Source organism: Dendrobates tinctorius, unplaced genomic scaffold (assembly GCF_039654945.1).
Source record: "Dendrobates tinctorius isolate UK_male_01 unplaced genomic scaffold, ASM3965494v1 ptg000005l, whole genome shotgun sequence".
Lineage (NCBI taxonomy): Eukaryota > Metazoa > Chordata > Amphibia > Anura > Dendrobatidae > Dendrobates > Dendrobates tinctorius.
Genome location: NW_027361673.1, coordinates 25,340,928 through 25,353,912, shown reverse-complemented (window position 1 = coordinate 25,353,912; position 12,985 = coordinate 25,340,928). Strand labels below are relative to the sequence as shown.

The following is a 12,985-nucleotide window of genomic DNA, read 5'->3' as shown; positions in this document are numbered from 1 at the left end:
GGAGAGGTCAGCCGTCACAGGGAGACAGTGACTTCCCCACGGTCACCCGTCACAGGGAGATGTGCCATGGAGAGGTCAGCCGTCACAGGGAGACAGTGACTTCCCTACGGTCACCCGTCACAGGGAGATGTGCCATGGAGAGGTCAGCCGTCACAGGGAGACAGTGACTTCCCCACGGTCACCCGTCACAGGGAGATGTGCCATGGAGAGGTCAGCTGTCACAGGGAGACAGTAACTTCCCCACGGTCACCCGTCACAGGGAGACTGTCACTTTCTCACGGTCACCCATCACAGGGAGATGTGCCATGGAGAGGTCACCCGTCACAGGGAGACAGTAACTTCCCCACGGTCACCCATCACAGGGAGATGTGCCATGGAGAGGTCAGCCGTCACAGGGAGACAGTGACTTCCCCACGGTCACCCATCACAGGGAGACTATGACTTTCTCACGGTCAGCTCACAGGGATACAGTGATTTCCCCACGGTCAGCCCTGCGGCCTCCTGACATGACGCCATCAGCAGGGGGAGCCTCAGCCGCCGTGTGATGAGAACCACAATCGTTTCTTGCTTTCACTTTCTGTTCGCTGCCGGAGTCCATTTTCTAGGAGTCGCTTGACTAGAAGGAAGTGCAGAGAAGCCGTCCTCGTCCTCACACACCACGGAGTAAACACTGCTCGGTCATGGCGGATAACCCGGCTCCGGCGTACAATACCACGGTAGAGCCCCTAACTAACGTCAAACCCGCGAGCAAGCTGTGCGGCTCCGCGCTGGACCGGAGACATCTGATACTGAAGATCGCACAACTGGTGAGTGCGGCGGGAGAGCGGGGCGCCATGTCTGCTGCTGTGGGGACACAGCCAGGAAGTGGCGGCCGCGGAGGGTGCAGTGTCCGGGGTGGGGGACCGGGGGGGATTGTGTACTGCGCACCCGAGAGCGGGAGGTCTGAGGACCCTCAGCCGCATAGTATGCACAGCCCCGACACAACGCACGCGTCTACGGTACAATTCCCACTGTGAGTTTTTGACGTTTCCTATTATTTCTGATGCGTCTTTCAGTTCTAGATTGGATGCTTATTACACGAATCTGAGTGTAACCTGAGCTGCGGGGCGAGTGTCAAATCTACAAAATGTCAGGTTTTCTTGTGTATTCGCTGGGATTTATGGGCAGATCTCTCCCATAGACTTGTATTAGGTGTGGAAAAAACGCAGGTGTGTTTCTGCTGTAGAAATGCTGTAAGGGCATGTGCACACGCTGCGGATTGCAGTGCGGATTTGGCCACACAGATTTTGTAAAATCCGCAGGTAAATCTGCAGGTCAAAAGACCAATGGAGGAGATGGCAAACCGCAGTGGAATCTGCAGAAAGAATTGACATGTCAATTCTTTATGCGGTTTTGAAACCGCAGCAAATCCGCCCGGAAAATTCCGCAGCGTCTGCACAGTGGGTTTTTTTTTCTCCATAGGTTACAATGGTACCGTACACCGCAGCAAAAACTGCTGTGGATCAGCAGCAGAATCCGCAGCGTGTGTACACAGCCTAAGGGTATGTGCGCACGTTGCGGATTTTCTGCACGGAATCTGCAGGTAAAATTACCTGCGTTTTACCTGCGGATTTTCGTGCGGATTTCGCCTGCGTTTTTACACCTGCGGATTCCTATAATGGAATAGGTGTAAAAATCCACACAAAGAATTGACCTGCTGCGGAAAATAAACTGCTGCGTTTCCACGCTGAATTTTCCGCATCCTGTGCTCAACGGTTTTTGTTTTCCATAGGATAACATGGTACTGTACACCGCATGAGAATCTGCTGCGGATCCGCAGGACCAAATCTGCAGCGGATCTGCACTGGAATCCGCAACGTGTGCACATACCCTAATCCGTGTGAAATCCGCACGAGGCTGTCAATAGTTTCGTCAGAGCCAAATAACAAGAAGTGTCAAAAACAAAGCTTTATTTATTACATGGCAGAACAACTACAGACAACATTGATTCGAATTGTCTGAAAAATCAGGTTTAGATCAAGCTGAAAATGCCCCAAAAAGATGATTATTATGTGAGGTCTCTCCAGACCCCAAAACATCATCGAGACAAGGGGATAAATAATAAGTGATTGTGCTGGTCTGTCTGTGGCCCCGGCCTGCATCTCAGTGACTGGGCCTCACAAGGGGTCTAGTCCGCAGCGAGGAGGGGGCAGGTGAGTATAAGGCTTCGCTCCCACAGTCCGTAAACGCTGTGGGTTGGGCGCTGTGTACATTCGCAGTGCCCAACCTACAGCGTCCAGATGTTACAGCGTAGTGGAGGGGATTTCATGAACTCCCATGTCCACTCTGCATGCACCGACGCCTGCGGATCACCTGCAGAGACGGACATGCGATGCGCCTTTCCAGACCGCAGCGTGTCTATTTATCTTGAGGAAATGCTCCGTCTTCATAAGATAAATGTCACCCGTACAATGTATTGGATGCGGTGAATCCGCACGGTTCAGTGACCACATGCAGAATCGCCTGCTTTCAAAAGCTGGCAGCACCTTGGACGGAGCGGACATGTGTTGCAACAAAATTACTGACCGTGGGGACGTAGCCTAATCCTATATTATGTTTGTATTCTTCCTGGCCCTCAAAACAATCCAAAATCTCAAAATAATCTTTATCTATGAAAAAAAAGCCAGCAATAAAGACAGCGCAAAAACAACGCAAAAGAAACTCAAGACTGTGGAGACCTGTGTGTCATAACCAATGCCTTCCCCCCTCCCTCCAATCCCGTAATGAAACTTTTTATCCTTCCTGACCCTCAAAAGAATCTTTATCTATGAAAAAAAAAAGCCGGCAATAAAGACAGCGCAAAAACAACGCAAAAGAAACTCAAAGAAGACACTTCAGGAAAACCCCGGCAACGTTCTCCTGAATCGTCATCTTCTAAACCCATGCGGGTATGGCGGAGTCAGTGGGACGCCGAGTGGCCAGACCCTTAGCGACATTGGCAGTGGTTGACTATACTATTGTGTCTGGCTAGGAAGACGCACAACACCAGTAAGGAGCCACCGTTTCTTATTTTGGCCTTCATTTGCCGTGTTTCAGAGATTCATGCTGTAGCCCCCGACCGAGCCAAGTGTGGGAAGAAGAGAAAAATTAGAACTTGGCCTCAGGAATAAAACCGGTCCATTCCCTTATTAGGCTATGTTTACACCTTGGGTTTTTGCTGCATTTTTTTTTTTCCTGCAGGCAAAACCATGTCTTTTGGCAGCGAAGAAACCGCTTATAAAAAGACTGTTTGTTTTTTTGTCTCTTGTGCATGCTGATAATTTTAGTTGCCCCCCCAAAAAAAAAACATGATTCAACTTCCTTAAGGTTTTGGCACCAAAAACGCAGCGACACCTGATGCCTGCGCCTGCATTCACTCATTGCTTTCTATGGGTGAAATAACGCTGAAGGAATGGAGATGCTGCAGTTTGCAAAAGCGCAGCAGTTTTCCAATTCAGTCGGGAAAGAAGCCATTGTGTGTGCAGATGTCTGAAATCCCATCGTCTTTACTGGTGCTGTAAAATGCAGCGTAAAGTTTGCATTAAAAAAGCAGCAAATAAACCGCATCGTGTGAATCCAGCCTTCCGCCTGTCAGATCAGGCTGTGGTTGTCGGTGTGCAGCGTACTCGTGACTTTCCTGCTTCTTATCGCTCATCTAGAATACAGCTTTGACTACAGCCTCCTCCGGAGTAATCTTTGCCATAGTAGTAATGGTGATTTCCGGGAAGCGCTCGCTCTTTGTTCTGAGAAGGCAGCTGATCTGTGACTGCAGGATCACAAACTCGGCAACTCCCCAAACTCCAGAGACGCAGCTTCTCTGTTAATGTTTTCTTCTCGATTACACCCTGAAGCCGCCGTGATAATCCGCGCTCTGGAGCGATGCCGTCTCCGGCTGCGGAGCATCGTCCTCTGATTTTGGCTCTGTTGCCTGTTATTATGCATCGCCTTCACTTTCTGTACCGTTTACAATGATGGGAGAGTAGTCCTGTTGCCATACTATGCTGATGTCACACCAGGCGGCACATTCTGCCTACAGATCCACTTCTATCAGAACTATACATTGTGGAAGTTAGCGGAAATCTGCTTTTGTTGCGAGAGCCGCTAATTGCATGGCGTAGTTGACTGCGGGCGCTTGGGACTGGTGGAGCTGACGCTAACAGTAATTTGGTTGTGGAAAGGGTTAAAAAGAGCAAGCAGATGTGCAATGATGTCCCAGAGAAAGTACCGGGACCTTGTGGACCTCAGGAGCTTGTCACCAGGAGTTTCCCATGTGGGAAGGTTGTACATTTTTGCATGTGCAGGGACAATCTGGGGGACTGTCCCTACTCTGCATCTGGGCTAAGAAGTGATGTCATTTTTCAGAAAGTTTATATAGAAATTTCAACTAGATGATATTCTTTCGGGAAAAGTAAGGCAGGGAGATGGTTCTCAGTAAGGCTATGTGCACACGGTGCTGATTGTAAGCATTTTCGCTGCGTTTTTCCACTACAAAAATGCTTACAAAACGCATACCATTAAATTTAATGGCATTCCGCACATGCTGTGCTAATGCTGCAGATTTTTCCGCAGCGAAATCGCATAGCAGAAAAACACGCCGCATGTTCATTCTTTGAGCGGAATCGCGGCGATTCCGCTCACATAGGAATGCATTGAAACGCTCACTTTACGCATTTGGCTGTGCTCACCATACGTAAAGTGAGCACTTCATGTGCGGATTGTACCCAGGGTCTAGAGGAGACTGTCCTCCATGCCCTGGGTACCATATTTCTGTAAGAAATAGAATAAAATAAAAAATCGTGATATTCTCACCTTCCGGCGTCCCCCGAAGCCATCCCGGTCCCCAGTGATGCTCCCGGCAACTCCCGTTCCCAGGGATGCCTTGCGACAATGACCTCTGATGACGTAGCGGCCTCGCGGGGGCGGAGCTTAGCGGCGGCCGAGCGCTGCGACTGATAACGCAAGAGTGCAAGTAGCCTAAGAGCTATTGTGAGGTAGTGAGGTGACCTGATAGTGACTAGTGATGAGTGAGTATACTCGTTGCTCGGGTATCCTCCGAGTATTTTGGTGTGCTCGGAGATTTAGTTTGTGTCGATGCAGCTGCATGATTTGTGGCTGCTGGACAGGCTAAATACACTTGGGAATTCCCTAACAAACAGGCATTCCTCACATGTATTCAGGCTGTCTAGCAGCCACAAATCATGCAGCTGCATCGACACAAACTAAATCTCCGAGCACACCAAAATACTCGGAGACCACCCGAGCAACGAGTATACTCACTCATCACTAATAGTGACCACTTGTGAGGTAGTGTCTGGTAGTAGTGAGGTGTTAGCCATGTCTTGGTATAGGAAGATGAACATTAATGTTTCCCAACTTATCATGGAGATATTTTTTTTATTTGTGATATTAACTAAACTCAACTTTATTACCATGCACAAAGCGACACAAAAACGCATGAAGAAAAACGCACCTAAACCTGCGTTTTTGGCGCAGCTTCTTTCCTGCCAAGAAATCAGGTTTTGCTGCAGAAAAAAAAACGCAGGAAAAACGCCCTATGTGAACTTACCCTAAGAGTTCAGCAGTAATGGCCGGAATGAAATGTGCCGCCAGGCCCTGATTTGAGCCGCAGCATGAGACTAATCACAGGGTCCCTTTAATCCGTTCAAGACCAGGCCATTTTCTCCTGGTTATTGAGATTGTTTTTTTACTTTTTTTCTTTCTTGACAACCCTGAGATTTAACTTTTGTCATTTTTAGGGTTCGCTCACACTGGCGTATAACACGGCCAAGTGCACTCAGCCCAGGGTTATACTATGGGGCAGTGCAGAACTGCCAATATTTTCTCACGCTGATTTGGCATGAGAAAATAATCTCCGCATGCTGCAAGTGGTTCCGATATTCGGATCACACGCACCCATGGGACAAGTCTTCTAGGTGCGTGTAAAGCATCGGACTGCACTCGGATGTCATCTGAGTGCAGTCTGATGTGTGTTCACAGAGACGATGGAGAAATTAAGTTCTGCCCTCTCACCTGCGCTGTGATTCTATCTTGCAAGAAAATTGTGTCACACTCAGATGACACTCGGCTCACAGTCTGACAGAGTATGAGCCGAGTGTCATTAGCATAATTGTGTTTGTGTACATACAAATCCCCTTAAAAAACAATTTATTAATGATCATAAAAAACACCTTCCCAGTGAAATTTGAAAAATATCAAAAATGAAAAGAGACCTAGTCTAAGGTGCTGCATAGCCCTACATTAAGGCCTAACTGATACCTTCCTAGCCGTGGAGGTTGGCACCCTAATAGTGGCCAACATCATTATTGTGGTATCAGGCATGAAGCAGCAACAATATCTCTGAAAGGATTATTCCTCCTGATGAACCGCTACGGCGGCGAAACGCGTTGAGGGTTCCCCCATAAGACATGATAAGTGACCTTTTATTATCTGGTGATTGTATCTGAGGATGTTTATCTCTCCGAGTGAGAATAGCTGCTGATTTGGCCTTATTGAGGTCATTCTATTTTATAGGTCACATGATATCATGATATGGTTGAAATGTTTTTATCGCTGTATTCCTTAAATTTATTTGTCTGGTCTGCATGAGTCCTAGGGCATTCTGATTATTTCACCACTGTTCTATTTGAAAATTGTTTTCCCCTCTGTGATATTAGGGATCACTAGGGAAGCGAGGGATAGTCCTCGTTGAGTGGGGGCGCCAATATCGTACTATTAGGGTGCCAACCTCCACGGCTAGGAAGGTATCAGTTAGGCCTTAATGTAGGGCTATGCAGCACCTTAGACTAGGTCTCTTTTCATTTTTGATATTTTTCAAATTTCACTGGGAAGGTGTTTTTTATGATCATTAATAAATTGTTTTTTAAGGGGATTTGTATGTACACAAAGTCTTTTTCTAATCTCCATGAATTAGTGACTTTTTCTTATTAGCATAATTGGCCCCGACATGCCAGTGTGAGCGGGCCCTTCTATTTGGTTTTCCCTTTTATATTAGACATGTTTGCTTTCTTTAATCCGGTTTAGAATGACAGTTACTTTTTTCTTTTACATTTTCTTGTTTCCTTGATTACATTTTCCTTGCATTGTCTTTATTTTTGTATTTGTTTCACTGGTTGCGTCTATGAGGTTATAACAGACTACTTAACTAAAAATCCTTTTTTTTTTTTTTTTTTTTTTTTAAATAGTTGACTGTAGCAAAGTTTAGAAATGTAACTCCAATTACAGGGCAGATTAGGCCTCCTGCCTGCTCTGTAGGGATGATCTGGGGCTGCTCGCTTGCTTCATTCATTCAGGGATTTTGTGATTCTCTAGGACTAAGGCTGGGTTCACATTACATTTAGGCAGTCCGTAAGACTGACTGCGTTACACGGGATAACGCGGTGTAACGCAGTCCGTTAACGCTGCCATTGCCCTCCATTGTAGGGCGCATCGCGACGCATACCGTAAAGCGGCACTGGTTCGCGATGTGCCGTCATTCAGTGATGGAGCATTGGACGCGGGCTGCAGCGTCTGAGGCTCCGTCACCGCTAGCGCTGATGAATCATCAGCGCTAGCGGGTATAGCATAATGCGATCGCGTTATGCTATACCGCTTAACCAGCCCGTCAACACTATGCATTGAACGGGCTGATTAAACGCAATGTGAACCTGGCCTAAAGGAGGAGTCACTATTTCTGCTTCCTAAATTTTATACACTGTGTATACACTACAGAGAGCAGGAAGGCAGAGACGGTATCAGGCCATCTCTGCCTTTCGTTGGGAGTCCACCTGTGTCTGACGTTCAACACCCCACACAGGAAGTTCCATAGCTTGAAAAAAGATGTAGGCCAATCAAGTTCAACCTTTCATGACCAAGCAGACGTAATGTATCTCTAGATTATTTACAGCCCAAAAGCAATATGTCATGAGAAAATCGTCCAGCCTTTTATGAAATGTTAATATAGTGTCTGCCTTTACTACCTCTCGCGGTAGGGTATTCCACAAACTCCTCTAACTGTAGAGAACCCTTTCCTATGTAGATGCCAGAATCGCCTTTCCTCCGCCTGTAATGGGTGCCCCCAGGTCATCTGTATCGTCCATGGTAGAAATAAGTCAACTGCCAGCTCTCTGTTTTAGGACATCCTCTCAGAGCCATATGCGGCCCACCCCAATGTATTAATACTTTGGGCGGTCTGGATAGAAATTCTGCGGCGGGGCCGTTCACCCGTTCACAGTCCTGCATTGTTGGGACCGGTCACATTTGATGACTTGTTTCCCGATTGTCACTTACCGTATTCTACTGACGCCGAGTTATAAGATGTGTAATCTGTGCGCTACCTGTGTACGTTGGTTAACGATTACCTCACAGTTTCACTAACCCGTACCAGTAAATGTCTAACAATGATTGACTTCTCCTTATTTTTTTGTATGTTCGTTGCTCCCAGAACGAAAGCTGCAGCTGTGGTTCCGCAAAAGAACAGTGACATGCTGCGGAAAATAAACCGGAGCAAATCTGCGCGGAAATGTCAGCAGCATGTGCACAGCGGATTTGGTTTTCCATAGGTTTACATGGTACTGTAAGCCGCATGGAAACTGCGCAGGACCAAAACCGCAACGTGTGCACACACCCTTATATGTAAAGTGATTTTTCTGTCTCCGAACCAAGTATTAATATTACATACAGATGGGTGTAAACGCATAAAAAGAATAAACCATAAAAAACAAGCAAAGACTATAAGATAAGCTTATGCTTTCAGAATGAAAGGATGATCCAGAGTTGGGTAATATGGATTCCATTTTTTTTTTTTTTTTTTGCTAAAGGAGCTGAAAATACTAATTTTTTTTTTTATAATAAAAAAATAATTTCTTAGTACAAACTGTACATCAGAATTGTCCCTTCGGAGCTGTGTTACCATCACTTGCATGGCCAAAAGGAGGGTTACATGGCGACTTTAGCTGAGACACGTTGTGCAGCGAAAGATCTCGGTCTGCCATCGTGGCCTATTGCAAATGAATGGGATTGTATTGTGACCAGCGAGGTGCTGCACCAAGAAAGTCACAAAAAATCTGAATCAAAACTGCCATATAGCCGTGGCCGGAGAGGTGCCCATCGGTTCTTCTGTCTGGTATACAAGCATGCTTGGATTGGCCAGGCATTCATGTGTTAATGGGGAGGGGGAAGCATGATGCTACCAGACATTTTTTGTGAACAAAACTATCCAAGCAGTGAAATTGGGCAAGCGGCATCCTTTGTCTGATGTTATGGATCACATCACTGGGAAGTGGAGGACCCCCATACACATTACATGGCACCATGGGAATATTACAATGGTTGGGATTAGCCAACATTAACCTTATGTGTATGGGGGCTTTATAGCTACACTGAGACCTTTTGGAGTACTACTGATGGATTTCTCACTACCATATTTTGCGTATTATAAGACTCGCCCAAATTTTGGGGAGGAAAATGGGATATTTTTTTTTTTACATAAAATGGTGGTGTGTGTTACAATCCGCTTTTACGTTAGCTTTCCTGGGGTGAGGTGGTGATAGAGCGGGGTCCCAGGTGACAAGGAAGCTGCCGGAGGCAGGAGATGCTGCGGGCCCCAGGCTCGTAGGACGGGGTGTTTGGCTGTGCTGGGGCTCTGCCAACATTTTGTGAAAGCCCAGAGCCCCGCATCTTCCATACTTTTTAATGCGGTGGACTTAAAATGAATGCCGTGATCTCAATCTGCGCATAAGCCACCTTTAGCAGCCATTTTCCCGGAGTCCACCGCATTGAAGAGTATGGAAAGTGCAGGGCTACAGGCATTCACAAAATGTCAGTGGAGCCCGTGCACCGCTGAACACCCCGTCCTACCAGCCTGGGGCCCACGGCATTGCCCCACTCCTGCCTCTGCTGATGCCAGAAGATTCCTTCAGCAGCGATCGTGGGACCCAGCTCCTCCACAACCGGTAGGCTCCACCACAGATACACCATTTTCCCCCCAAATTTGAGGAGGAAAAAAGTGCGTCTTATAATCTGAAAAATATGATAATTATTAAAGTGGAATGAATCAACCCTCGTAAGCCATCTATAAGGACATGGAGGTCACAGAAGGTTTCAATAAAAGGATACCTTGATATCTGCGATCTAACGTGTTTTTCTTATGTAAATGATCTGTTAAGCTCTATGGGCCGGACAGGGATCTGAATGAGAATCTGCCTCCAGAAATTATTGTAAATAAAAGGGGAGTTACCAGTGTGAGACATGTAATGACTGACAGTCCACAATCCAGACACATCTCAGTACTGAAATCTGGAGAACAAAGTGTGCAGAATAGGTGAACACTGAAATAAAAAGAAAGATGACTGTTTTTAGTCACTTTACTGCCGAAAATATGGAATAAAAGTGATTAAAAATTAGTTACAAAAATGGCATTAATAAAAGCTTCAGTGAGTCACACAAAAAACAGCCCTCATACAACAATTATCATCCAAAAAATGAAATCCTTATCTAAAAATATGGCAACACAAATCAGTTTTTTTTCAAGTATGGCAAAATAAGGATAAAAAAAGACCAAAGAACAATGACAGAATTGCTGTTTTATCCCAATGTCATCTCATTTGGAATTCTTCACAAGAACATTTTTTTACACATCCAGTTGTGGAACTTATTTTTATTCCAAGATATAATAATTAAAATGTTCCTTGTTTGTGGGAAAACCTCTTTAAGGTGAGGAAATGTACTAGCATGTTTCTCGACACCTAGTTGAATGGATTTGAGAAATGGTTTAAAGCAAATCATGTTTCACAATGTAAACTGTGTAATTGATTATGTGGATCTCTTACACCTGATGATACTTTTGTACGTCAAAGTGGATGATGATTATATGGATCTCTTACACCTGATGCAGTTGTTATTTAAAAATTCACGTCAAAGTGGTTGAATGATACTGATATTAATATGAGTTCAGCATAAGAAAGAGCTCATGTGTAATCAGTAGAGAGGAGTGGATAGCGTCACTCACCCCCTTGTCCAGGTCAGTGCTCTCTGCAGGAGCTGCGCAAATTTCCAGAGTTTACAGGTTCCCTGATGTCACATTTGATTTGCAAACTGTGTGATTTGCGGCACACGTGATGTTTCGTCAGCCCTGTGTAGTGCCGCGGTATCCACACTGAGCAGTGATGAGGCAGTGACCCAGCAAAGTTCAAAACAAAAGTCTCTTTAATGTTCAACTCACATAAACACAGCACACGATATCCTCCGGATCGCTGCCGGGAACCATATCCTCTGGTTTGCAGTCAATAAACTCCGGTTTACAGCCGGGCACAAGACATTCTACCTACAAGACCTGTTGCTGTGGGTGACTGCACTGCCGTGCACGCTGTGGGTGCCATGCCTTGGCTGTTTGGCTCCTCTGGCCTCTGTTGCTTCACACAGATGGAGCTCTGCCAAGCCTAGTGCTCTGCACTCTTGCAAACACCAAACTGACCCTGACACACCCAAACCCTTTACTGCAGGGCTTTTTATTGGAATCTGTGGCTGTGGGCCACATGGAAAACACGGGCTGGGAATTGAAACGGACTGCACCACTACCATCTGTAGTCTGTTTCAAAACCCAGGAGCCCAGAGCTAAATCTGCCTTAGATAACCAGCATGTCCAAGATCTATACTCAGTTTAGTTTGCATTGCAATCACAGCTACGCCTGTGACCTCAATGCATTCATGGCCTCATTACGCCTCCGTGCACATCCTGGGGGGAACACACCGCGACCCCTACATGTGACACTGCCTCACACCTGCTAATCATAAGCTGAGCCTGGAAATGGGGGGGGGTAAGGAAATTTGTGCTACTCCTGTCCATGACTAGAGAATACTGACATGGCCGTGGTTGCACAACGTGATCCACTCATTTCTAGTATTCAGCCTCCACTGACCTGCGAAGCCTGACTGACATCAGCAACTTGTACTAAGCAGTTTTAGATTTCTGCTGCAGCAGGGAGGAGGGACACTGAGGAGCTGTTAATCAGGCTAAGTGGGTGGAGATTGGATTGACTTTTTTTTTTATATATATATATATATATACCAACATTCTAATATGGTTTATCACCGTGAGTACACCGTTCTCATATAAGGTACTAGATGGAGGCGCGATGCTGTCGCATCGGGAGGGCGATAATGTCACGATGGGGGCAGGCTTTGCAGCGTTAAGAATCTCCCCCCCCCATGTGCTCACCCACCTATCCACTCTCTCGTTCCCCATGTGCTGACTTCTCCCGTCTGTGCTCTCTTCTTTGACTTGTCTACCCCATGTGCTATCCCCCTTGTCTGCTGTCTCTCCCCTTCCTGTGCTGTGTTCTCCCCTCATATGCTGTCCCGTTTGAGCTGTCTTCCCCCCGTGCTCTGTCTCTCTCACACCTGTGTCCAACCGTATACAGAACATACTACAGCTCCTGGGCAGGGGAGGAAGCAAAAAACAATACTGACATTACAGTAAGAGATCGCAGAGGATACATTTTGTGAGGTAAAATATTGTTTAAAAACAGTCAGTGAAATATTTTACCTCACAAAATGAATCCTCTGTGATCACCTGCTGTAATGTCAGTATTGTCTTTTGCTTCCACCCCTGCCCAGGAGATATGGTATGCTCCGTACATGGTCAGACACAGACACTTTTTAAAATGAACTTTCGTTCATGGGAAAACCCCTTTAATGTGACCAGCTTCCTCTGCCTGTAGACACGTCGTGCATCTGCCGCCGGGATCAGCCGAATGATTCACTGCACCTGCGCAAATTCCGCAGTGCGATGGTTTTCCACTGGTGGTACTGCGCAAGGGGCTGTGAGTGTGTGAATGTGAGTGTGTGTGGTGCGTACGGTGTATAGTGTGTGTGTGTGGTGCGACGGTGTTCTGCTGGTGGTACCGCACAATAGGTTGGTACCAGCAGCAGTTTCTATATTGAGGCACCCATCACTTGGGTGTCCCAATAT

At 46.4% G+C, this 12,985-nt stretch overlaps 1 protein-coding gene across 1 annotated transcript in view; it reads left to right on the top strand.

Moving 5' to 3' along the window:
- The first annotated feature begins 485 nt into the window (after nucleotides 1-485).
- CMTM6 (CKLF like MARVEL transmembrane domain containing 6) overlaps nucleotides 486-12,985 on the top strand; it is a 92,041-nt gene continuing 79,541 nt past the window's right edge. Inside the window, exon 1 of the mRNA XM_073568730.1 lies at nucleotides 486-806. Within this exon, the coding sequence (XP_073424831.1) occupies nucleotides 681-806 (126 nt within the window). The 5' untranslated portion in view covers nucleotides 486-680. The remainder of the gene's footprint in view (nucleotides 807-12,985) is intronic.